The sequence below is a fragment of the Cercospora kikuchii genome (genome assembly GCF_019650295.1).
Source record: "Cercospora kikuchii DNA, contig_00007, whole genome shotgun sequence".
NCBI classification, from domain to species: Eukaryota; Fungi; Ascomycota; class Dothideomycetes; order Mycosphaerellales; family Mycosphaerellaceae; genus Cercospora; species Cercospora kikuchii.
In genome coordinates this window covers 2,045,771-2,063,542 of record NW_025408588.1, presented here as the reverse complement: position 1 = coordinate 2,063,542, position 17,772 = coordinate 2,045,771, and the positions used below count along the sequence as shown (strand labels likewise).

Below are 17,772 nucleotides of genomic sequence, written 5' to 3'. Positions count from 1 at the left end.
CGACTCCACTTTCCAGGTTGCTGCACATGTGCTACGGCATTGAGGTGTCTGCCCTGCCGAATGGGTGAGAGATTCGCCGTGAAAGAGATCATCGTCTCTCGCAGCACACGATCGTGGCTGCAGTTAATTTAGTTGAGAGTCTGGCCTGCATGTCTACAAAATCCCAATGCCGATGCCAATGGCCTGTCCTTTTTTCTCTTGCGGCAACCCTTTCGCCCGGGGTCTATTTTCCATCATCATTACCACCATGAATCGCTTCCAACCATTTCTAAAAACGCCATTTCAAAACGCCGACAGCCGTATCCCATGAACTTCGTGGAAAAGATAATCATCAACAATGAGAAGCGCCTCTCCTCCCAGTCCTGTCCAGCCCTGTCACAGCAGTCGCAAATCTATCCCATCCATTCCTCCTCATCAACACCATCATCTCCAACACGCCCACCCCAACCATCCCAAGAAAACGAACATCTCACGCCACCACCCCTCCTTGCCCTCCCCCTTGCTGTCCCTGCCCCCCACCAACAGCCTGCAAATACTGCAAAATCGAACAATCATTACACTGAATCAACTTCTGCAAATCCACCACCTGCTGCTGTAAATTCCCCACCGCCTCCATCGCCGCCTGCCTCTCCTGCTCCAACTCTTTAATATATGTCGCCGCCGTCGCAATAATCATCGCTTTTGAAGGTAACCTCGGCGGCAGGGCCGAATCTTCCACATCGGGGGAACAGACGTAGGCGTTTTTGAGAGAAGGTAAAGAGAGACGCAATGTTTCGATTTGCGTGTTGAGGTTGTCGCGGTAGCGTCGTTCGATTATGGTGTGGGGGATGCGGCGGTGGGGGCGGATGGGGCGGGTTGGCGGTTGTTGTTCTGTAAGAGTTGATTGTTGTTGGGATTGGAATTGTTGTTTGGTGGCTTCGGAGCCGGATTCGGAGTCGCTGCTGACTGCTGTTGAGGCGATTCCTGCGGGAGGTTTGGGAAATGTGATATTCGAATCGCTTGTTGATCGTGGTAGAGTTGGACAAACAATATTGCCCGTCTTGCATTCATCTGGGATGTTGCCGCTGATACATTGTAGTGAAGGGAAACAGTTCACAATTTCCGTGGACTTGGTGTCCATGTCTGCCATTGTGTGTATCTTGACCTGATGAGTGGTCTGATATGAGTTGTGTTCAACAGCGTTGATTGGTCTTGGTATGGTATAGCAATTGACGTCAAACTTGGATATCGTGATATGTGGTGAACTATGTACGTCCTACACAACTCAGCGAAGGATCAGTATATATGTTTGCCGACTGTTACACGAGCCCAGACTCTGTCCTGGGCAGAGTCTCGCGATCAACGTTCCCGCAAGTGAAGGCCGGTGCCGTTGTGCTACAGCCTAGCCAGCGGGGACGCTCCGCAAAAACGAGCATTATACCGTCGAGGTCCGAAGCGCGGATCACTTATTGGATGTCTTCGTTAGTCAGACAGTAATCGATTGATTAAGGCGTCGTTTTTGCAAGGAATGTGGTGTGAGGTGGCGTGATGCCATCCACTTTTTTGCTGCCGAAGACTGGCGTCCTCCGACGTCCGTTGGGAAGTCCGCGAGCACGGGCTTCTCTCCGCGCATATGATTGAATGCATGCGCAACACAGGATCGGATCCTTTCCCTTGGTGCTCTTTCTGCTGTTTCGAAGTACATTGGTGGAATCGTTCAGCTTTTCTTGAACGAGGAATCCACTGTCTCGTATGTGAACCCGACAGTGTGAACGAGTGGATGGATCACTTACCAGCAGCGTATTTCACTTTCTCAAAATTGCGCATGGGCTCCGCCTGTAGGACTGCAGACCTTGCACTGCTATTCTCAGCCCGATCTTACACATGTTCGGTCGATCCATTGAGCTTGCGTGCATCATATCCTTCAGGCATGACGGCACTGTAAGCCCAGTAGATACATTGTTTTGCATGCTACTTTGCGGCCAGAAGTCGGCCGCCTGCTCTTTCATTTTCGTAGTGGGCAGATATGATCAGGAGATACTCCAGCTCTTGCATGAATATATTATGAAGAGCCCGGCGCCTGTTGATGTCATTCATTCCAGTCCACTCGATACTGTCCATTGCTCTCTTCGCACAGTGAAGATCGTACGATCGCAGCAACACTGTCTCCAGTCTAGTGATGTCTGGCCAGGCAAGATGGTTGTGATTGTGGACCCAACCGTCCTCGTAGAATGTAGACTTTCGTGTAGTATGTCGCGACCACATGTCGGTGATTCAGACGTATGCATCTCGCTATGCACAAAATCGTGCTCGACATGAATGGAGCAAAATATCGTCCGGTCATGCAATAGTTAGGCCTGGGTTACCAGGTGCTATCCTGCATAATGGAGCCCTAGCGTGGAGTCTTCCCGACGTGGTCGCCTCAAGAATCGATCTCAATATGCCAGCGAAAAAAGAAGTCCATCGTCAGTGAGTGGAAGGATAAGCAGAAAAGGAAGCTTCCCCAGGAGTTCGAGGGCATTCCGTCCCTTTGAACCCTCACTGCCCGCACTTCAGCACAGGCAACGAGGAGAGCACCAATGACGCATTCCTCTCACCACCTCTGGTGATGCAACGCACAAGTCGATCAGGAACAGGCGTTCGAAAGGTTTACTCCTCAGTCTTGACAAGATCCTCTGGTGACCTGAGCGCATGCAGCAATGCCTTAGTTGGTCCTCTGGGTACCTCGCGACTCATTGTACCGCAGACGAAAGTGTCCTCTTTGGAAACTCTAGTGGCATACCAGGAGAGCACATAGGCTACGCAGTCCGGCAGACGAAGTCGCCAAGACGTACTGAGCGTACATACTGGCGGTCGGCTTTCCTACCGGAGCTCCAAGCGCTCCAGATTTTGACTCGGTTCTGGGCTTTGCGAGGTCGATGCGCTTTGGCCTTCAATGAGGATGAGGATGAGTCGCATTGGCAGGTCGTTCGAGAGTCGTGGCTGTGTGTGTGCTTGTGTGGTGTGTGGCAGCTATGCCGGCGCCGAAACTACAATCTGCTCGCTTCTCGTTGTCCCCGCGGAAGGCAGCATTGGCGAAGCCTTCCATCTGTGGCAGACCTAGCTTTGACACGTACACGCGAATGGCACAAAGCCTACACTTCGATTATGTTTTTCTTCATAGCTTTGTTATATGCATCTAAAAAGCGTGCTCTTGTACGGCGTACCTTGGACCACGCGTGTAAGCACGCAACCCACACATTCCGCTCACATGCATTTCGTATCTTACAGTTTGTTGTTGTAGTAACCCACTGCTTGTTCTTTCTCATGCCAAAACATCTTCTCTTGCTATGCACCTTCAGCCCTCCTTGTTGGTTCGTACGCCGTTTTACACCTTTGATGACCTTCCCTAGAAAATCTACACGAATTTCGTTTTGTGGACCGGCCAACTGGGCTGTGTCCCTCCACGCCGCTTCATATCGCTGCTCGATCGCCCACTCCGACCAAGTTTTGTCCTTGATCCCGACCACTCCGCTCCTGCTCCCTTGCTCCTACACACGATTTGACGGTGTTGCTCGTGTCAGCGACATCGCGCCAATCGCTTACGCCTTCCTCGACCTGGTGACTCTGCCGTTGGGAGTGCCATTGGTATCCTTGCCAGTCGAGTAGCCATTCATGTTTTGCGCATTACCGCTCATCCTTCTCCTGACCTGACCAACATCTGGAACCTGCTCATCCTTCATCTCCACGAGAGCGCTGGTAGCACGCGCGCGGCCCTTCTTGATTGGCTTCTTGTAGGTCGAAATGTAGAAACCGATGAACAAGAAGAGGTAGGAGCTGAGGATACCCATTCCAGCGAATGCCGCGAATTCCTCGCCTGCGCAGATGCCGGAGGTTGGGAGCCATGGGAAGTATCGAGCGCTGAAGTAGGTGTAGGACGCAAAGTAGACGAATCCGAGATCAATCACGAACTGGATGATCTGGAGCATGGTGATGTACTTCTTCCACCAGATTCTGATTCCACGCGCAGACTGGAAGTAATACCAGTACATGACAACGTGAACCATCAAGTTCAGCGTGATTGGCACCCAGGACACCGCAGTGTGGCCGAGAAGCTGGGTGTAGCAAAGGAGGGCGGTCGCACCGTGGTGGTAAGTGTGGAGGAAGGTAAGCGGCTTCTTCTTGAGGAAGAGGAAGCAGGTATCGATCAACTCGAGGTACTTGGTCAGGTAGTTGAGCTGTTCCACGTTAGTTCTCCTCTCGCTCGTTGCTGGCGTTCGCTTCTCAGATTTCGGCACTCACGTAGTACAGAACAACCAATGGCTGCGTCCAGCCACCGTTGTAGTGGCAGATGGCGTAGAAAACGCCATGCCTCGCGAGCGTCGGAATCAGCTGCTCGAGGAAGAGTAGCAAAAGAGTACCGCTGATGGCCGTCAAGTAAAAGTTGTGGATTTTGAAAAAAGTGTTCAGCTTGAACGGCTCGCGGTCCTTCATCAACTCTCGCCCTCCGAAGATGATGATGTAGTAGGAAATGAGCGAGATGGCCGTCTCAGCCATGGTCGCCATTGGCGTCTTTCCGGGAATGAAGCGGAACTCATCTGGCGTGTAGCCCTTCACGGCCGTGAAAGCCTTTGCGAAGATGGGCCATAGTGCCACGCCGAAGGGTCTGTCGAGCGTGGGCACGCCATATTCCAACCAGTCTGGAGTTGACATTGTGCTGCTGATTGAAGGGAAAGTCGAAGGGGGCGCGGCGGAGGAAAAGTCGACGTCAATGGATGCCGGGACGTGGCGGATGCGCTGCAAGCCTCAGCGTCGCGTACGTGCGTGTTGGTGGCAGCTGATGCAGTCGAGAAAATCGGGAGCCTCAATGCCGCGGCTCTTGTCCTCTCGACGCCAAAGATGTGTGGCCTCTGCAGCAGCGACCCAGAAGGAGTGACGAGAAGGTGATTGAGCAGAAGGCGACACGATCAAACGGCACGCGACGAGAAATGTGTGATGTTTCTGGGGACGAGGGAAAGTTTGTAGGGAAGCGCGAGCATCCTTCGACGGCCCCTAATCTAATGGCACGCGGAGATTGTTTCCTGCTGCTGACTTTGGTCTTGGTAAAGAGCCGCTGCCGTTGCCCTCCACTCGTCAACTTCCGAGCCAATGACATTACACTTTTCGCTCGTTCTCGCGTTGCCAACCCATCTCCTTCATGTAATCACTCTCAGAGACTGCCCACTCGAGGACCAACGCCGCGCGCTGAGCATAGTTTTTGTCTGGGCAGGCCGAGGTGAGTGTGAAGACGGCTGCACGTGAAGCCGAATTTGTATGCGCGTAAAAGTCGGCGATGAATTGGTATCAGGTTTTGCTCTCAACCTGCTCAGTCGCGTTACTGCAGAGCGAGATTGCATAACAGACCCACTGCTGCAAAGCGTGAGAATATGAATTTGATCCGCTCTGCCAAATGACAGTTGTCCATGCGACCATAGTGAATGTGCAGAGTCTCATGAACCACTTTGTGTGGCCATGCACTGTATTGTAGTAGTGGCGATAGTTCCAGCTTCCGAATATCTACGTGTGGATAGGTCATGCCATGCCATCTCATGTCCACTGGTGGTCCCCTAAATCCCATGCTGTCCGCCGACGCCGACGCTACCTGCGTGTCCATAATGCAACGAACATTGAGCCACGATCAGCTCATCTAGTAATAGCTTCTCCCCAGGCCGCTGCTGAGGGGTCGCACTGCGCCTGATGATGCTTCTGTCGAATCCGCTCCTCGTCTGGCATTTGCAGATGTCCATCTGGGAAAGTCAGCGTGGTTTGAAAATTGAGGAAGCATTGTACTCACATTCTGACCCGGCGATCATCGCCAGCGCTTGCGAAGATGCCAGGATTGGTAGGATGCCACGCAACAGAATTCACGGGACCAGGGTGATGGGCTTCAAGCGCAGCGACCAACAGGCCCGTCTGTCTCCGCCAAATGTACACTCGAGAGTCTGCTGGTTATCAGTCAAGGTTCGTACGGAAGACACGCTACAACTCACCTTCGCTGCCGCTGATCACGAAGCCCTCTCCAGCACCTCCGAAAGCGCTGCGGATGACAAAGTCTCGTTGTACTGCCCCTTCGTATCTACATACGATTTCGCCAGTCTCCGAGTCGATCGCGAGCACTCGCCCCTCGTTCATATTGACGAGGAGGAGATCGCCATCTGCAGAGAAATTGATTGATGTGAGCCACGCGTCCATTTGCCATTCCGCAAGCTTGCGGTACCTATCCACGCTGTTAAGGGAGAAGAGCATGATGCGGTGGTCAGTGGTAGTCGCAGCCATGCGTGTCCCAGTTGAGTCGACTGCACAATCGGTGAGTCTGAATTTGGTGAGCGGCTGATCACTCTTCATCGAGGGATCCCAAGGAGGGTCCCGCCATGAGTGTATCTCGGGATTTCGGAGCACCGAACCACTGTTCGTAGAACCGGCCGATCGCAGTGAATACATGCCGAGAGGTCTCCTAAAGCTCATCGTTCCGATTATGAAGGTCTCCGAATCTGGAAGCCACGCCGCGCAGGTGATTGAATCGTCAAAGTGGTCGCCATAGCAGACTCTCTGCCCATCACGCACGTTGACAACAACGAATTCGTGATTCTTGCTACAAGAGATCAGATACTGATCATTGGGAGAGAATGCGATGTACGTGATGCCTCTAGTATCGCGAGCGGCTCCTGCCCCATTGGCGGCGTTTGCAAAAGGGCTGCGTTCGTGCTCCCTGAACTCGTGTATTGGTCGCCAGCGTGTTGTATCGTACACCACAACGAGGCCATCTTGGCCTGCAGTGGCCAGCATGGACCCATCATGACTGAATTCCACGAACCAGACTTCGTCCGAATGTGTTCGTAGTTCAAGCTGAGTGTGTAGAGGAAAGTCGTCTACTGAGCATTCGTGGTCCGTGTACAGGCTTGGCTGCGCCGTGGTGTTGTGATATCTGCAATTCAGGATTTGTTCTTCTTGCACAGAGGACAGCAAGGTCGCAAGGCGGTGCTCTGGTATCATTACAGAGGGCGATATCGACTTCGATATCTCGGAAAGCAGATTGCTTCGACTTTCGCCTTCCACGCCATCCCATTCCGCTTGCGCGTGGAGATCATCGGTCGAGACGCACATCACGAGGCTTGAGAGGAAGTGCAATCTACCAGTGTCGGTTCTCAGAGGCGTAAGCTCGCTTCGGAGCACTTCCAGTGCCGACTTCAAATCGCGTCTCTCAAGCAGTTCCAAGTACTTCTGTTGCCGCAGCAAGAACTTCAGCAACGTGAGGTTCGCTCCTTCCGCCAGTGGCAGTCCTCTTCTTGACGACCCATTCTGACTGCTGCCGGACAGTCTGTCAGCCTTCGACCATCCGTGCCCGTTACCAAGAGAAACTCCTCCATCGAGTTCGAGGGCATCTGTCCCTAGCAATAACGCCTCGGCTTCGTCCCATTCCCCACCTAATACAGCACTTCTGAATGCTGCCACGCTGGGGATTTCCAGTTCATAGCCACTTTCTCTTGACAGTTGCTTCGCCGCATCTCGATATCCCAGATCGCTCAGCGTCTGCAAGAGTATCCGCGTAACCTCTTCTCTGTCGTGACCGAAGAATGGCTCTTTATTCCGTGCTACCATTCCACCTGCATGACCGTTCGTATGATAGCCGTTCGTATCGCTCTTGACGGAGCCATATGTGTGCGGAGGAGAGGAGCCGTTTTGCGAGGAGCCGTTGGTCGAAGGCCGTTGCTGTGTTCGCTCGGCGGGATCTAACCGCATAGTCTTTTCGTCCTCGGTACTCGCTATGTCGTCGTGAACTCTGACACGCTTGCGGGCTTGCGGACCCGAAGCAGTGTCCCTAGTGGAAGGTGAAGCAAGACGGCTGGCGGTCGTTGGAAGCGAAGAGCGGCGTCTTCGCTTGCGTGATCGATTCGATGGCTCAGAGCTGATCTCAAACGATGTGTTGGCGGTGTTCGCCGTGTGAACCTCGGGAGCAGATAAGGTATGCTGAGGGGTGGCTTGTGCAGTAGAGTCGTGTGCTGATGGAGGTTCCTGGCGGACAGGACCAAGGGAATCGGAGGGGTCGTGTGGGCCGGCGGTGTTGAGTGGGGAGGTGGTGGGATGGATGTGGTCGTTCTCCAGCGCGATGACTAGCACGTAGCAAACGTGCTGGAGGATATACTGCCGCTTCTGGCCTCGCGGGGCCAAGGGCAGTAATGTGTAGTATCCTCAGTTGAAGGATGTTATCTTGCGGTGCATCTGTGACCAGCAAGGTGGTTGGCAGGCAGGTGTGTAGGCGAGGCAGCAGTGGACGATATCACACGTTCCGAGAAGGAGCAGGCTGATGAGCGCCACTTGACGACTTGGGAGATTCGGAGAAGGGGCAGTTCGATCGGTGGACGGGGTCGCTGTTGACGACGGGAAGTGCAGATAGCGGCGATGGTGTCAGATGCGTGCAAGATGGCTGCAGAGCCGGGTGCGAGAGAGCGGAAGGGTTGGTTCGAGAAAGGCAGACGCGTGATCTGGGATTCGTGATCTCATTCATGCACTCCGGCGAAGCAGCAGCAGCAAGCTCAAAGGCCCGATGTCACAGCCGCCTCCCGCACCTCTCGTCTCGTCCCCTCCTCACCACTCCCCTTCTGTCGCTGCGTTGCTTCTGACACACACGCAAGTCCTGCTGACAGACGAGCTATGTCTTGACTCCATGCAAGGGGCTGGCACGCTTTGGTGCATTCACATTCACACAGCACATCACCGCCGACTCCGCACACTGCAGTCCCGAACTGACTTTCCACGCTACGTCCACCTGACCTTGGTTCATTCGCCGCCTGGTCGATCCATTCACGAGCGTCTGACTAGCCAGGAGGGGCACGATAAGCCTGAACCACAGACCCGGATTCTCCTCTATCTTTGGCACTCATGAGCACGGCAGGATCGACTCGCGCCAACTCCAGCTTGAGGGGTCTTCCACAGTGTATCCTACTTCCCCTCGCCCCTCGCTACTCACAATACCCAGGCAATCCAATCTAATCCATACATTGCCGTGAACAGGAGTCACATGCATGTCTCACAGGGCACGGAAGTTGAGCCAAGTTGACATTATCGGATGCTCTAGTGATCGAGCTTCAATTTGGCCAGACTACCCTATTTATCCTCCAGACTAAGTCCTTCCACTCTGTCAACAACATCCCACTCTCGCTCATCTTTGAGCTCCTGCACAAAAGCCGCCAGATCTCCAGGACAGCGAGGCAACGCGCTGGTAGCCAACCACAAATCCTTTCTCGTCTCGCCAGGAAACTCTCCGGTCCAGTTCTCATAATCTCTGGGCTCCATGCCAGACATAGCGGTCGCCAACACTTTGCTCGCCTCCTGCAATCTTCTTTTTAGATTCTCAAACTCACGCTTCCTCTCTACACGTCCATCCTCTCCTCTTTTCACAATTCCATATCCGTTCCAATATTCCTCATAGCAATACACACAACCCCCACTATACTTCCCCAGCATTTCTGTCCCATACAAGCAAGCAATCTCATCCCAGATCCTTTCACGAGCGTTGCAGCCAAATTCTGCCAGAAACATCGGCACGCGAGCATCTTCACGCTCTAGCGTCTCCACTGCTCTCTGCCAGCCTGACATCTGGAAATTACTTGGCCCGCACCAGCTATAATCTTCTTGAGCGAAGAAATCCACTCTCTCTTCTTGCGAGCCAGCGGTGAAGTACTTCAGCGCCGGCATTCGCAATTCTATCACGCAAGGATTGGAAATCCCCACCGGCACGATACGACCTCCTCGTAGTCGCAAGAAAGCTTTGGTATCGCGAACGAAAGTGCGCAGAACTGCTGCAAATCCCGTCACTTGTCTGCGATTAATGCAATCCCCCGAGACCATGAAACCTAGCACATTCTGAAAATCTGCAAGCTGGTCCACGATTCGAAGATCATTCTGTATCGCGTCGAATGTATAGCATGCATCGAGATCGATGTCCGTATTTCGGTAGACATTCCCCTTCTTCAGAATCTCTCGACCAAAAGTACCGATTTCGACGACGAGGTAGAAACCCTTTTCAGCTAGCAGATTAAGCGCTTCTTGGTGGTCTTTCGTAGGATCGAGGTTCGAAACAAGAAGCGTGTTCATCCCCAATTCTTGAAGGATCTCGAGATCCTCGCGCAGCTCATCAAGCTGTTCATTCGCAAGCGCATCTTGCAATGTCCATCTACGGACTCCATACTTGCTGGCTTCGCCGTCAAGTTTCTGCTTGAAATAATTGATGCCTTTGATGAGGAACTAATTGCAGAAGCGTCAGAAATCCATCAGAGTCTAGCAACTAAATGGAGAGAACAAGGACTACGTGGACAGTAAGAAAGCGGAGAATAGATCAAGACTCACCCTCTCGTCCCCTCTCCAAAATTGGTTGCCTTTTGTCCTGATGGGTTCAAAGGCTGGTTCATTGCTAGACTGGGATCGGAATGCTAGGTCTGACATCCTGGATCAAGTGATGATCCGTACAGTTTGCAAGCACGAAAAAGGTAAAAAGAAGAATGAGGAAAGAATCGGAATCTGCTGTGATGATGAGATGGGACTTATCTTGTTTGTATAAATCTTTGTGCTACAAAGGTGTTTCGAAATCGCTTTGCCACTTGGAGGCCCCAATTCCCAGGCATCAGCATCAGCTGCAGATGCCAACAACACGCGAAAGGGTTTGGAGAAGTCAAGCCTAAATTAATCAAATATTTGACTTGCACTTGACAGACCCTGTCGTGCCTGTGCCTGTGCTCAAACTCTCACCCTTGTTCTCCCCGCGTTTACCGGGAACAAGCTGTTTCGAACACGATCCGAGGCTATCCTGCTCACCAGGACTCGCACATCACGACAACTCTTTCCGTGGACTTCTCTCCCCTTTCTCATGATGTAGACATCCATACACATTTCGTGCCAACGGGCATTAGCAAAAAAGTAATCAATCATGAGTTTCAACAGGAATCCGGTTTATGTCGATGGAGGAGCGAGTGCGCTGGGGAATACACCTCCGCTTGCGGGACTGCGTGTTCTGGAGTTTGCTGGGTTGGCTCCGGGTTAGTATTTGCTGACATAGAGGAACATGTTTGGCAGCGTTTCTGATGGTTATCATGTGTAGGTCCCTACGCTGGCATGCTATGCGCAGACTACGGCGCCGAAGTCCTTCGCGTTGATCGCGCTCACCCCAAAGCTCACGGATCCAGCTCAGACGATGTTCCACCTCCGACGTCCGACCAGCTCACGAGACGCAAAGCTTCCATAGCTGTGAATACGAAAACTGCTCAAGGCATTGCTTTGATTAAAGATCTGGTCAAGTTCGTCGATGTTGTGATCGATCCATTCCGACCGGGTGTTCTCGAGAAGATGGGTCTTGGACCACAGGAAGTGCTGTTGAGGATCAACCCCGGTCTCATTGTAGCTCGTATGACGGGTTTCCGACGAGACGGGAAATACAAAGATATGGCTGGGCATGATATCAACTACATCGCCGTCTCGGGTGTGCTGAGCATGCTCGGTCGCGCAGGTGACAAGCCATATCCTCCTGCCAATATTGTGGGTGATTTCGCTGGAGGAGGCGCAGTATGCTTCATGGGCATTCTGCTCGCTTTGTTGAGTAAAGAGAGGACCGGGCAGGGACAGGTCGTGGAGGCAAATATGGTTGACGGATCAGCACACCTGGCCAGCATGCCGAGATTCGGTACTAAGACTCCAATGTGGAATGCAGCCAGAGGCACAAACACGCTCGATGGAGGTGCACCGTATTACACGACTTATGAGACGAAGGATGGAGGCTACATGGCTGTTGGCGCTCTGGAGCCGCAGTTCTTCGCCGCGCTTCTGAAGGGCTTGCAGATCGATCCGGCCAAAACCAGCTGGGTCAAGGACCGGCTAGACAAGAAGACCTGGAAGACACAAGCGAAGACATATGAGAAGATCTTCAAGCAGAAGACGCGAGCGGAATGGGAGGCAATCTTTGATGGCACTGACGCCTGCGTCACCCCTGTGAAAACGCAACAGGAGCTCGAGAAGGAGGGTTTCGATCAGCGACCAATCGTGACCCTGAAATCTTCCCCAGGATTCGCAATCCACGAGGCGGATGCAGATGGACGCGATCCAGCGACTGGTCAAGGCATTGGTGTCGAAGACAGTGGTTGGGCAAGCGCTGGCATGCATCCAGGTGAAGGAGGTGAGGAAGTCCTTGGCAAATGGATGGGTTGGGATCGTGGTAGGGATTTCGACGTAATTGATGGCGGGCTGGAGTTGAGGCGAGGACTTAAGGCGAGGATGTAAATGTAAGGAAAAGTCGCGGTTGTCGTGCCAGTCTAGATTCTCCTTCAGCGTCCTCGGACTCCGATCGCAATCACGCAGGAACTCCCATGAATGAAAATTGTTCTGCCTCGGATTCGTCGCTATGGCGGTGGATCAACGCCTTCGGAACACGATGCCGCTCGCTGATGTGCGTTCGGATTAGTCGACGCTTGCCACACTAAATGCCTGCCGAAGATTAGCAATAAGACATCATTTGCAAGATTCTACTTTGGCATGGTGAGGAGCAATCGGGGGTGCTTCGAACAGCGTTGTTCGTTGTAGAAAGTACAAGCGAGGACGCAGGGGCCTTTGATATGATGTTTTGGCAATGACGTCGAGGCTCTGCTGATTGTTGAGTTGACCATGTGTAGCGGTGTCGAATTTGCAGAGTTATGATCGACTTGATCGTACCGACGGTGCCTCATAGCTTGAGCCTCCGCTTGTGTTCCCACGAAGCCGACACAAGTCGTCGGCCCGCGTGGTGATAGCGGGATTGCACACCCCGTACCATTGTGCATTGCTGCAGTGAAGAAAGCCATCGTGCGCAACGACGGAGAGAACTCCGTGCTATCATGATGCTTTGGATGCGGGATTACACGCCGTGCCATATACGGTATTTCCGAATCGCCTGCTACTTCCGGCCAATGGATTGCATGTTGGTCTCTGGATCAAGACGGTTTCTTTCGAGCAATGAGAGACGTCGAGCAGTGTCCAAGTTGATGGACAAAAGCCAGGCGCGCGGTGTGTCAAACTCAGCGCTTGTGTGTCCACCAGCGTCGCTGCATCCCGCATGCGAAGTCATTTCGCATGCAGCGACAGCCAGACGTTTCAACGTTTCAACGGCGGTGTTGGTGTGCAGACGCCCGACATTGGCTGAAGATGAGCCGGCGGATGCTGTTCCCCAGTCGGTCCCGCAAAGTCGTTGCAGGACATATTCAGGAGACAGCCACCGGCCGTTGGAAGTGCAGGAGACGTGACAGCACGCCGAGTCAAACATGCATGCTGCTGTGCAGTCGTGCATCTCGCTCGTCGAGGAACAGTATTATGGCACTGGCTCGCCGTCGTATGGAGGTAGGCAGCGGAACGACGCATATCGCACAGGGTCCTCGCACATCCTCGAGTATTGTGCCGGGAAGTGAGTGGTATCGGTGATGTTCTCCAGTATCGCGCAAGGGCGGCACTAAGGTTAGGCGCGGCAGCCACGTTTTGGATCCGCAGCGCGGAAAGTACCTAGTTTTGATGATCAATTGCACCTGCATGAGCGCGCCCGCAAGCTGCCTTCGCAAGACAGGAACGACTTTAGTATAGATGCTGCTGGCTGCTGCTACTGCCGAAGATGCTCTCCCAATCGCCGCCCTGCCTGATGCCCGCTTGCTCTGCCCGCTTCCCACGTCTTCCCCGGCCTATCGCCAGCCACTACCCATTGATATCGCCGCCGAATCGACTTCCGACGTCAGGGTTGTTCCTGGGTGGTAGCGCATCTCGCCGCCGCGGGGAGCTCCTAGGTTGAGCTGCCGGCTGCCACAATGGGCCTCTTCAGAAGACGCGACAAGACCAACCACCATCCCACCAACGGCGAACACTACGCGGACGCCTACACCAACTCGAAACGCACATTCGCCATGCAGCGCACCAACAGCACCGCCGCGCACGATGCGAGCATACCTGATGTTCCCCTGCCCAAAGCCCCAGATCCGCAGGTGAACCCGGTCGCCTATCTACGAAGCATCTATGCCGTTCGAGAAAGAAGCAAGCTTGTGCTGGAGAAGGCAAAGAGGAATCAATTACGCCACTTCAATGTGGACATGTCAAAGTTCTCCGATACGGCTGCCTACGTCGTAGCCATCATAAAGGTATGCCTAGCAGGTATAGCATACAATAGTACTTGATGCTGAGTATTCACACAGCGGGACTTTGATCCCGACTACAGCAAAATTCCCCCACATGGGAGATGGCAGCACTTTGACGTGGGTGGTCGTCCGCGGGTCGATCAGCTCATGCAGACTTGGCCGAGCACAGTAGACAATCAGGAGCGTGCCCGCCGCTTAATCGATCTGTTCCTTGTGTCCGTCCTCTTAGACGCAGGTGCTGGGACGAAATGGCAGTACAAGTCCAAGGAAAGCGGCAAGATCTACAAGCGCAGTGAAGGACTAGCAGTCGCAAGCTTGGAGATGTTCAAGACTGGACTCTTCTCCAGTGACGAAAACCAGCCTTACCAGGTCGACAGCGACGGTCTGAAGAAGCTCACTGTTGAGAACATGGCTAAGGGATTGCAAGTCACCCCTGACAATCCAATCGATGGGCTCAATGGTCGCACCAACCTTCTCATCAAGCTGGGTGACTCTCTGCTCAATCGAGAGATTTTCGGGCTGGATGCAAGACCAGGGAATATGCTCGACTTTCTGCTTGCCCATCCGACAACCCACGCTGCTTCTATTCCTGTCATCCCATTGCCAACACTGTGGGACACGCTCATGATAGGTCTTGTCGACATCTGGCCAGCCACCAGGACACAAATTGATGGCGTACCTTTGGGTGATGCTTGGCCATGTGGATCCATGCCTTCACACCCGAACACGCCATGGGAGAATATCGTACCCTTCCACAAGCTAACCCAATGGCTTACCTACTCATTGATGGTACCCATGCAGAAGCTGGCGAAGGTGCATTTTGTCGGCGTTGAACTCATGACCGGTCTGCCTGAGTATCGAAACGGCGGGCTATTGGTGGACACAGGCCTTCTGACTTTGAAAGAAGACGATGTGCAAAGAGGCCTTGCACAGTACCAAATGAATGCGACAAGAGCTGGCCAGCCGAATGTGGAAGTTGTTCCCTTGTTTACGGCTGATGATGATGTTATCGTTGAGTGGCGTGCTCTGACTGTGGGCTTCCTTGACGAACTACACGTTGAAGTGAACACACTTTTGGGTCTGACTGGAGATGACAAGCTCAGCCTAGCACAAGTGCTGGAGGCTGGCACATGGAAGGTGAGCTGACATTGCATGTTGTGGACCTGATCGTTAAACTAATGTTAAATCATAGGGCGGACGAGAGATCGCCGAAGTCTCAAGACCCAATACAAGAGAGCCCCCAATCATGATCCTATCCGACGGCACAGTGTTCTAGTGCGGCAGTCTGTGGGTCGATTGGAGTCATGATCCACCGAGCTGGGATCGGGAAGCGCAAGGCGATTTTGATTCACGGGTCTGGGCACGCAGGCATTCTGAGGCCATGATGGATGGCGCGGCGTCTTCAACACAACGCGTCAGGAGGAGATCGGAGAGTCTGCTCAGTATGCCACGAGGCGAGCATCCACTCAGAGCGCATCCACCTCGAGGTCACGATACGACTGGCACCAGCTATTATTCAGCCAAAGAGGGTCTTGCGACCTAGAGAGATACGAAGCTAACGGCCGAAGGAACGCTTACGAAGCATGTCATGCACATACACATTTCGGCACAAGTGTTGCCCTGTGGTGGAAGATCTGGAGGATTGACTCCATGATAAGGCTTCTAGTAATGTTTGTTGTGGTTGCCGTCTGACTGTGACCCTTGTCAGGACTGGCTAGAAGCATATCTTAGCATGCGTTAGACGCATGTGCAACTATGAACGCTGCCACGCACACTGTCATCTCATCTATGAAAGATCATTTCCTGTCCTAGTGAACAAGCTTCACGCACAAAAGAAGTCTGGCATATACGGGTATTCTATTGCTTGTTCTGACTGACTGGATTCTTGTGTTTATACATGTCCACAGCTACAAGTCCCCCACTCAAATGAAAGCCAGCGCCAAAGAGCTCAGCGTAGTCAAACCCAACACAAACCAACCCGTCTGCTTCACCTTGCTATTCGTAATCATGCTCGCCGTATCCCAAACCAAATGTCTCACACCATTGAAGCAGTGGAACACAAACGGCCACGCGACAGTGAACTTCGCAGCGACTTGCAGCAAAACTGGCCACGCGGCGAAAGAAGCCGCGAGGACGGCGGTCTCGACGTGCCAGCCGAGATATGGGGCTGCGAGGTAGAGCATTCCGTAGGCGTAGAAGGCTCCGGAGACGGCTACGCCTGTGATGCGGTTCAGGGCGGAGAGGTACCAGGTTATTTGTGGCCGGTAGATGGCGAGGTGAGGTGCTACGGGGCGGTTTAGGCGTTGTTTGGCGAGGATTGAGTTGCGGGCTTCGTGGTCGGAGATGGGTTGCGCGGGGGCTGCGGAGAGTCTGGGAGGAGAGGTGGGTTAGCAGGACTCGCGTGAGATATGAGTATTGGCTGACACGGGGTCTCACCTCTTCTGGCTCGTGTGCATGCCCATTGCGACGGCTGCTGGAGCTGCGAAACGGAGGGCATTGGGCTGCGCGGCGACTGCTGTGATGTCAGTATGGGTGTTGCTGGCGGTGATTTCCTGGGCACGTACGCCGCCGCAGCGAGTTCTGCGCGATCCTCTGAGCCAACATGATTGCGTTCTCCGGCAGCGCTGGTGGAAGTGCTGTGCTGCGTCAACAGTATCGCGCGAGTGAAAGTCGTGATGTCGACCTGGTCAACTGCCCTCCAACGATTCGTCGGGAATATGCTCCCTCGGCAGACGCGGGTGCTTCCGGAACACACTCTCGCGGCTGTGAAATTCTGCTTCCACGACTCTTCTTCTTCTCTCTTTTCTCTTCAGGAATCTCACCATCTCCGTCTGGATCTACGATGAAGGCACGGCGAGCGCTCAACGGTGTGACGTTATGTCATGCTATCGAGTGCGCATAGATTTCGAGACCAAAACTGCCCGTAGCGTTAATCGCTTGCAACGAACTGGATCCTGTGTCTTTGCAAGTTTCATCTCAGGGCCACATAAGCGAAGTTCTCCTGTAGCAGTTCATGCAGCTGAAGACAATGGTGCGATCCCCATGATGGAGTGGCGCTTCCGGAGGGATTTCAGATGTTTGGACCTGCCGTAGCCGATATTGCTGGAACAGCAGGAGGTGCCGGAGCCGGCAACGACTTTCTGTTCTGCTATCTTTTGAGTCAGTCGCTGCATTTCAGGCACTTATGCCCAATGCCGCATGGCAATCTGATCATTCTTGCGGCCACGATCGTTCGCGAGGCGGCACATGAGGCACGATCAATGTTGCCCGTGGTATTGCGCATCGTACAAGTCCTGCTTCTCTCTGAGTCGTACAGATTGAGCGACACGCGACCAGCGGCCAGGTGAGCCATCGCAATGCGGTCTTCTAATATTCAGGCTCGGTTCAAAGTGATCTCCTACACATACACTTCATCCTCCCGGCGTGTGGACTAAGGCATATCTCACTAGCGCTTGACTTGCAGTTGAAGCTATCTCGGCAGAGGCATCACCACGCGTACGTATCGTGGCGGCAGGAGCATCTATTCTACTGTATGAAATATAGGAGACCCTGATTGTCTGAAGTACGCTCATTCGCAATCAGGAAAACTCTATCGACAGTCCAAGCTCGCTGTCAGCACAAGCACACCCTTGCCAACTTT

The 17,772-nt window shown here is 53.3% G+C and overlaps 7 protein-coding genes across 8 annotated transcripts; 2 read left to right on the top strand and 5 right to left on the bottom strand.

Moving 5' to 3' along the window:
* Window positions 1-469: 469 nt before the first annotated feature.
* Window positions 470-1,129, bottom strand: CKM354_001090300 (uncharacterized protein; the record flags this gene model as incomplete). Its single annotated transcript, XM_044806374.1, has 1 exon — window positions 470-1,129. One exon carries the CDS (start codon window positions 1,127-1,129, stop codon window positions 470-472), a length of 660 nt encoding a protein of 219 aa, XP_044662309.1.
* A 2,431-nt stretch (window positions 1,130-3,560) lies between these two features.
* On the bottom strand, window positions 3,561-4,671 carry CKM354_001090200 (uncharacterized protein; the record flags this gene model as incomplete). The annotated part of the gene is made up of 2 exons (XM_044806373.1): window positions 3,561-4,196; window positions 4,261-4,671. 2 exons carry the CDS (start codon window positions 4,669-4,671, stop codon window positions 3,561-3,563), a joined length of 1,047 nt encoding a protein of 348 aa, XP_044662308.1.
* A 973-nt stretch (window positions 4,672-5,644) lies between these two features.
* On the bottom strand, window positions 5,645-7,737 carry CKM354_001090100 (uncharacterized protein; the record flags this gene model as incomplete). Its single annotated transcript, XM_044806372.1, has 3 exons — window positions 5,645-5,744; window positions 5,792-5,939; window positions 5,988-7,737. The coding sequence occupies 3 exons, from the start codon at window positions 7,735-7,737 to the stop codon at window positions 5,645-5,647; spliced, it is 1,998 nt and encodes a 665-aa protein (XP_044662307.1).
* A 1,365-nt stretch (window positions 7,738-9,102) lies between these two features.
* CKM354_001090000 (uncharacterized protein) lies at window positions 9,103-10,440 on the bottom strand (the record flags this gene model as incomplete). The annotated part of the gene is made up of 2 exons (XM_044806371.1): window positions 9,103-10,242; window positions 10,345-10,440. 2 exons carry the CDS (start codon window positions 10,438-10,440, stop codon window positions 9,103-9,105), a joined length of 1,236 nt encoding a protein of 411 aa, XP_044662306.1.
* Window positions 10,441-10,921: 481 nt separating this feature from the next.
* Window positions 10,922-12,264, top strand: CKM354_001089900 (uncharacterized protein; the record flags this gene model as incomplete). The annotated part of the gene is made up of 2 exons (XM_044806370.1): window positions 10,922-11,030; window positions 11,093-12,264. 2 exons carry the CDS (start codon window positions 10,922-10,924, stop codon window positions 12,262-12,264), a joined length of 1,281 nt encoding a protein of 426 aa, XP_044662305.1.
* Window positions 12,265-13,808: 1,544 nt separating this feature from the next.
* CKM354_001089800 (uncharacterized protein) lies at window positions 13,809-15,408 on the top strand (the record flags this gene model as incomplete). The annotated part of the gene is made up of 3 exons (XM_044806369.1): window positions 13,809-14,135; window positions 14,190-15,269; window positions 15,325-15,408. The coding sequence occupies 3 exons, from the start codon at window positions 13,809-13,811 to the stop codon at window positions 15,406-15,408; spliced, it is 1,491 nt and encodes a 496-aa protein (XP_044662304.1).
* Window positions 15,409-16,054: 646 nt separating this feature from the next.
* On the bottom strand, window positions 16,055-16,736 carry CKM354_001089700 (uncharacterized protein; the record flags this gene model as incomplete). 2 transcript variants are annotated; one of them, XM_044806367.1, is made up of 3 exons in its annotated part: window positions 16,055-16,502; window positions 16,569-16,647; window positions 16,697-16,736. In XM_044806367.1, 3 exons carry the CDS (start codon window positions 16,734-16,736, stop codon window positions 16,055-16,057), a joined length of 567 nt encoding a protein of 188 aa, XP_044662302.1. The 2 variants fall into 2 exon arrangements, with proteins under 2 accessions (XP_044662302.1, XP_044662303.1); XM_044806368.1 differs by having other exon boundaries at window positions 16,569-16,644.
* Between the last annotated feature and the right edge of the window lie 1,036 nt (window positions 16,737-17,772).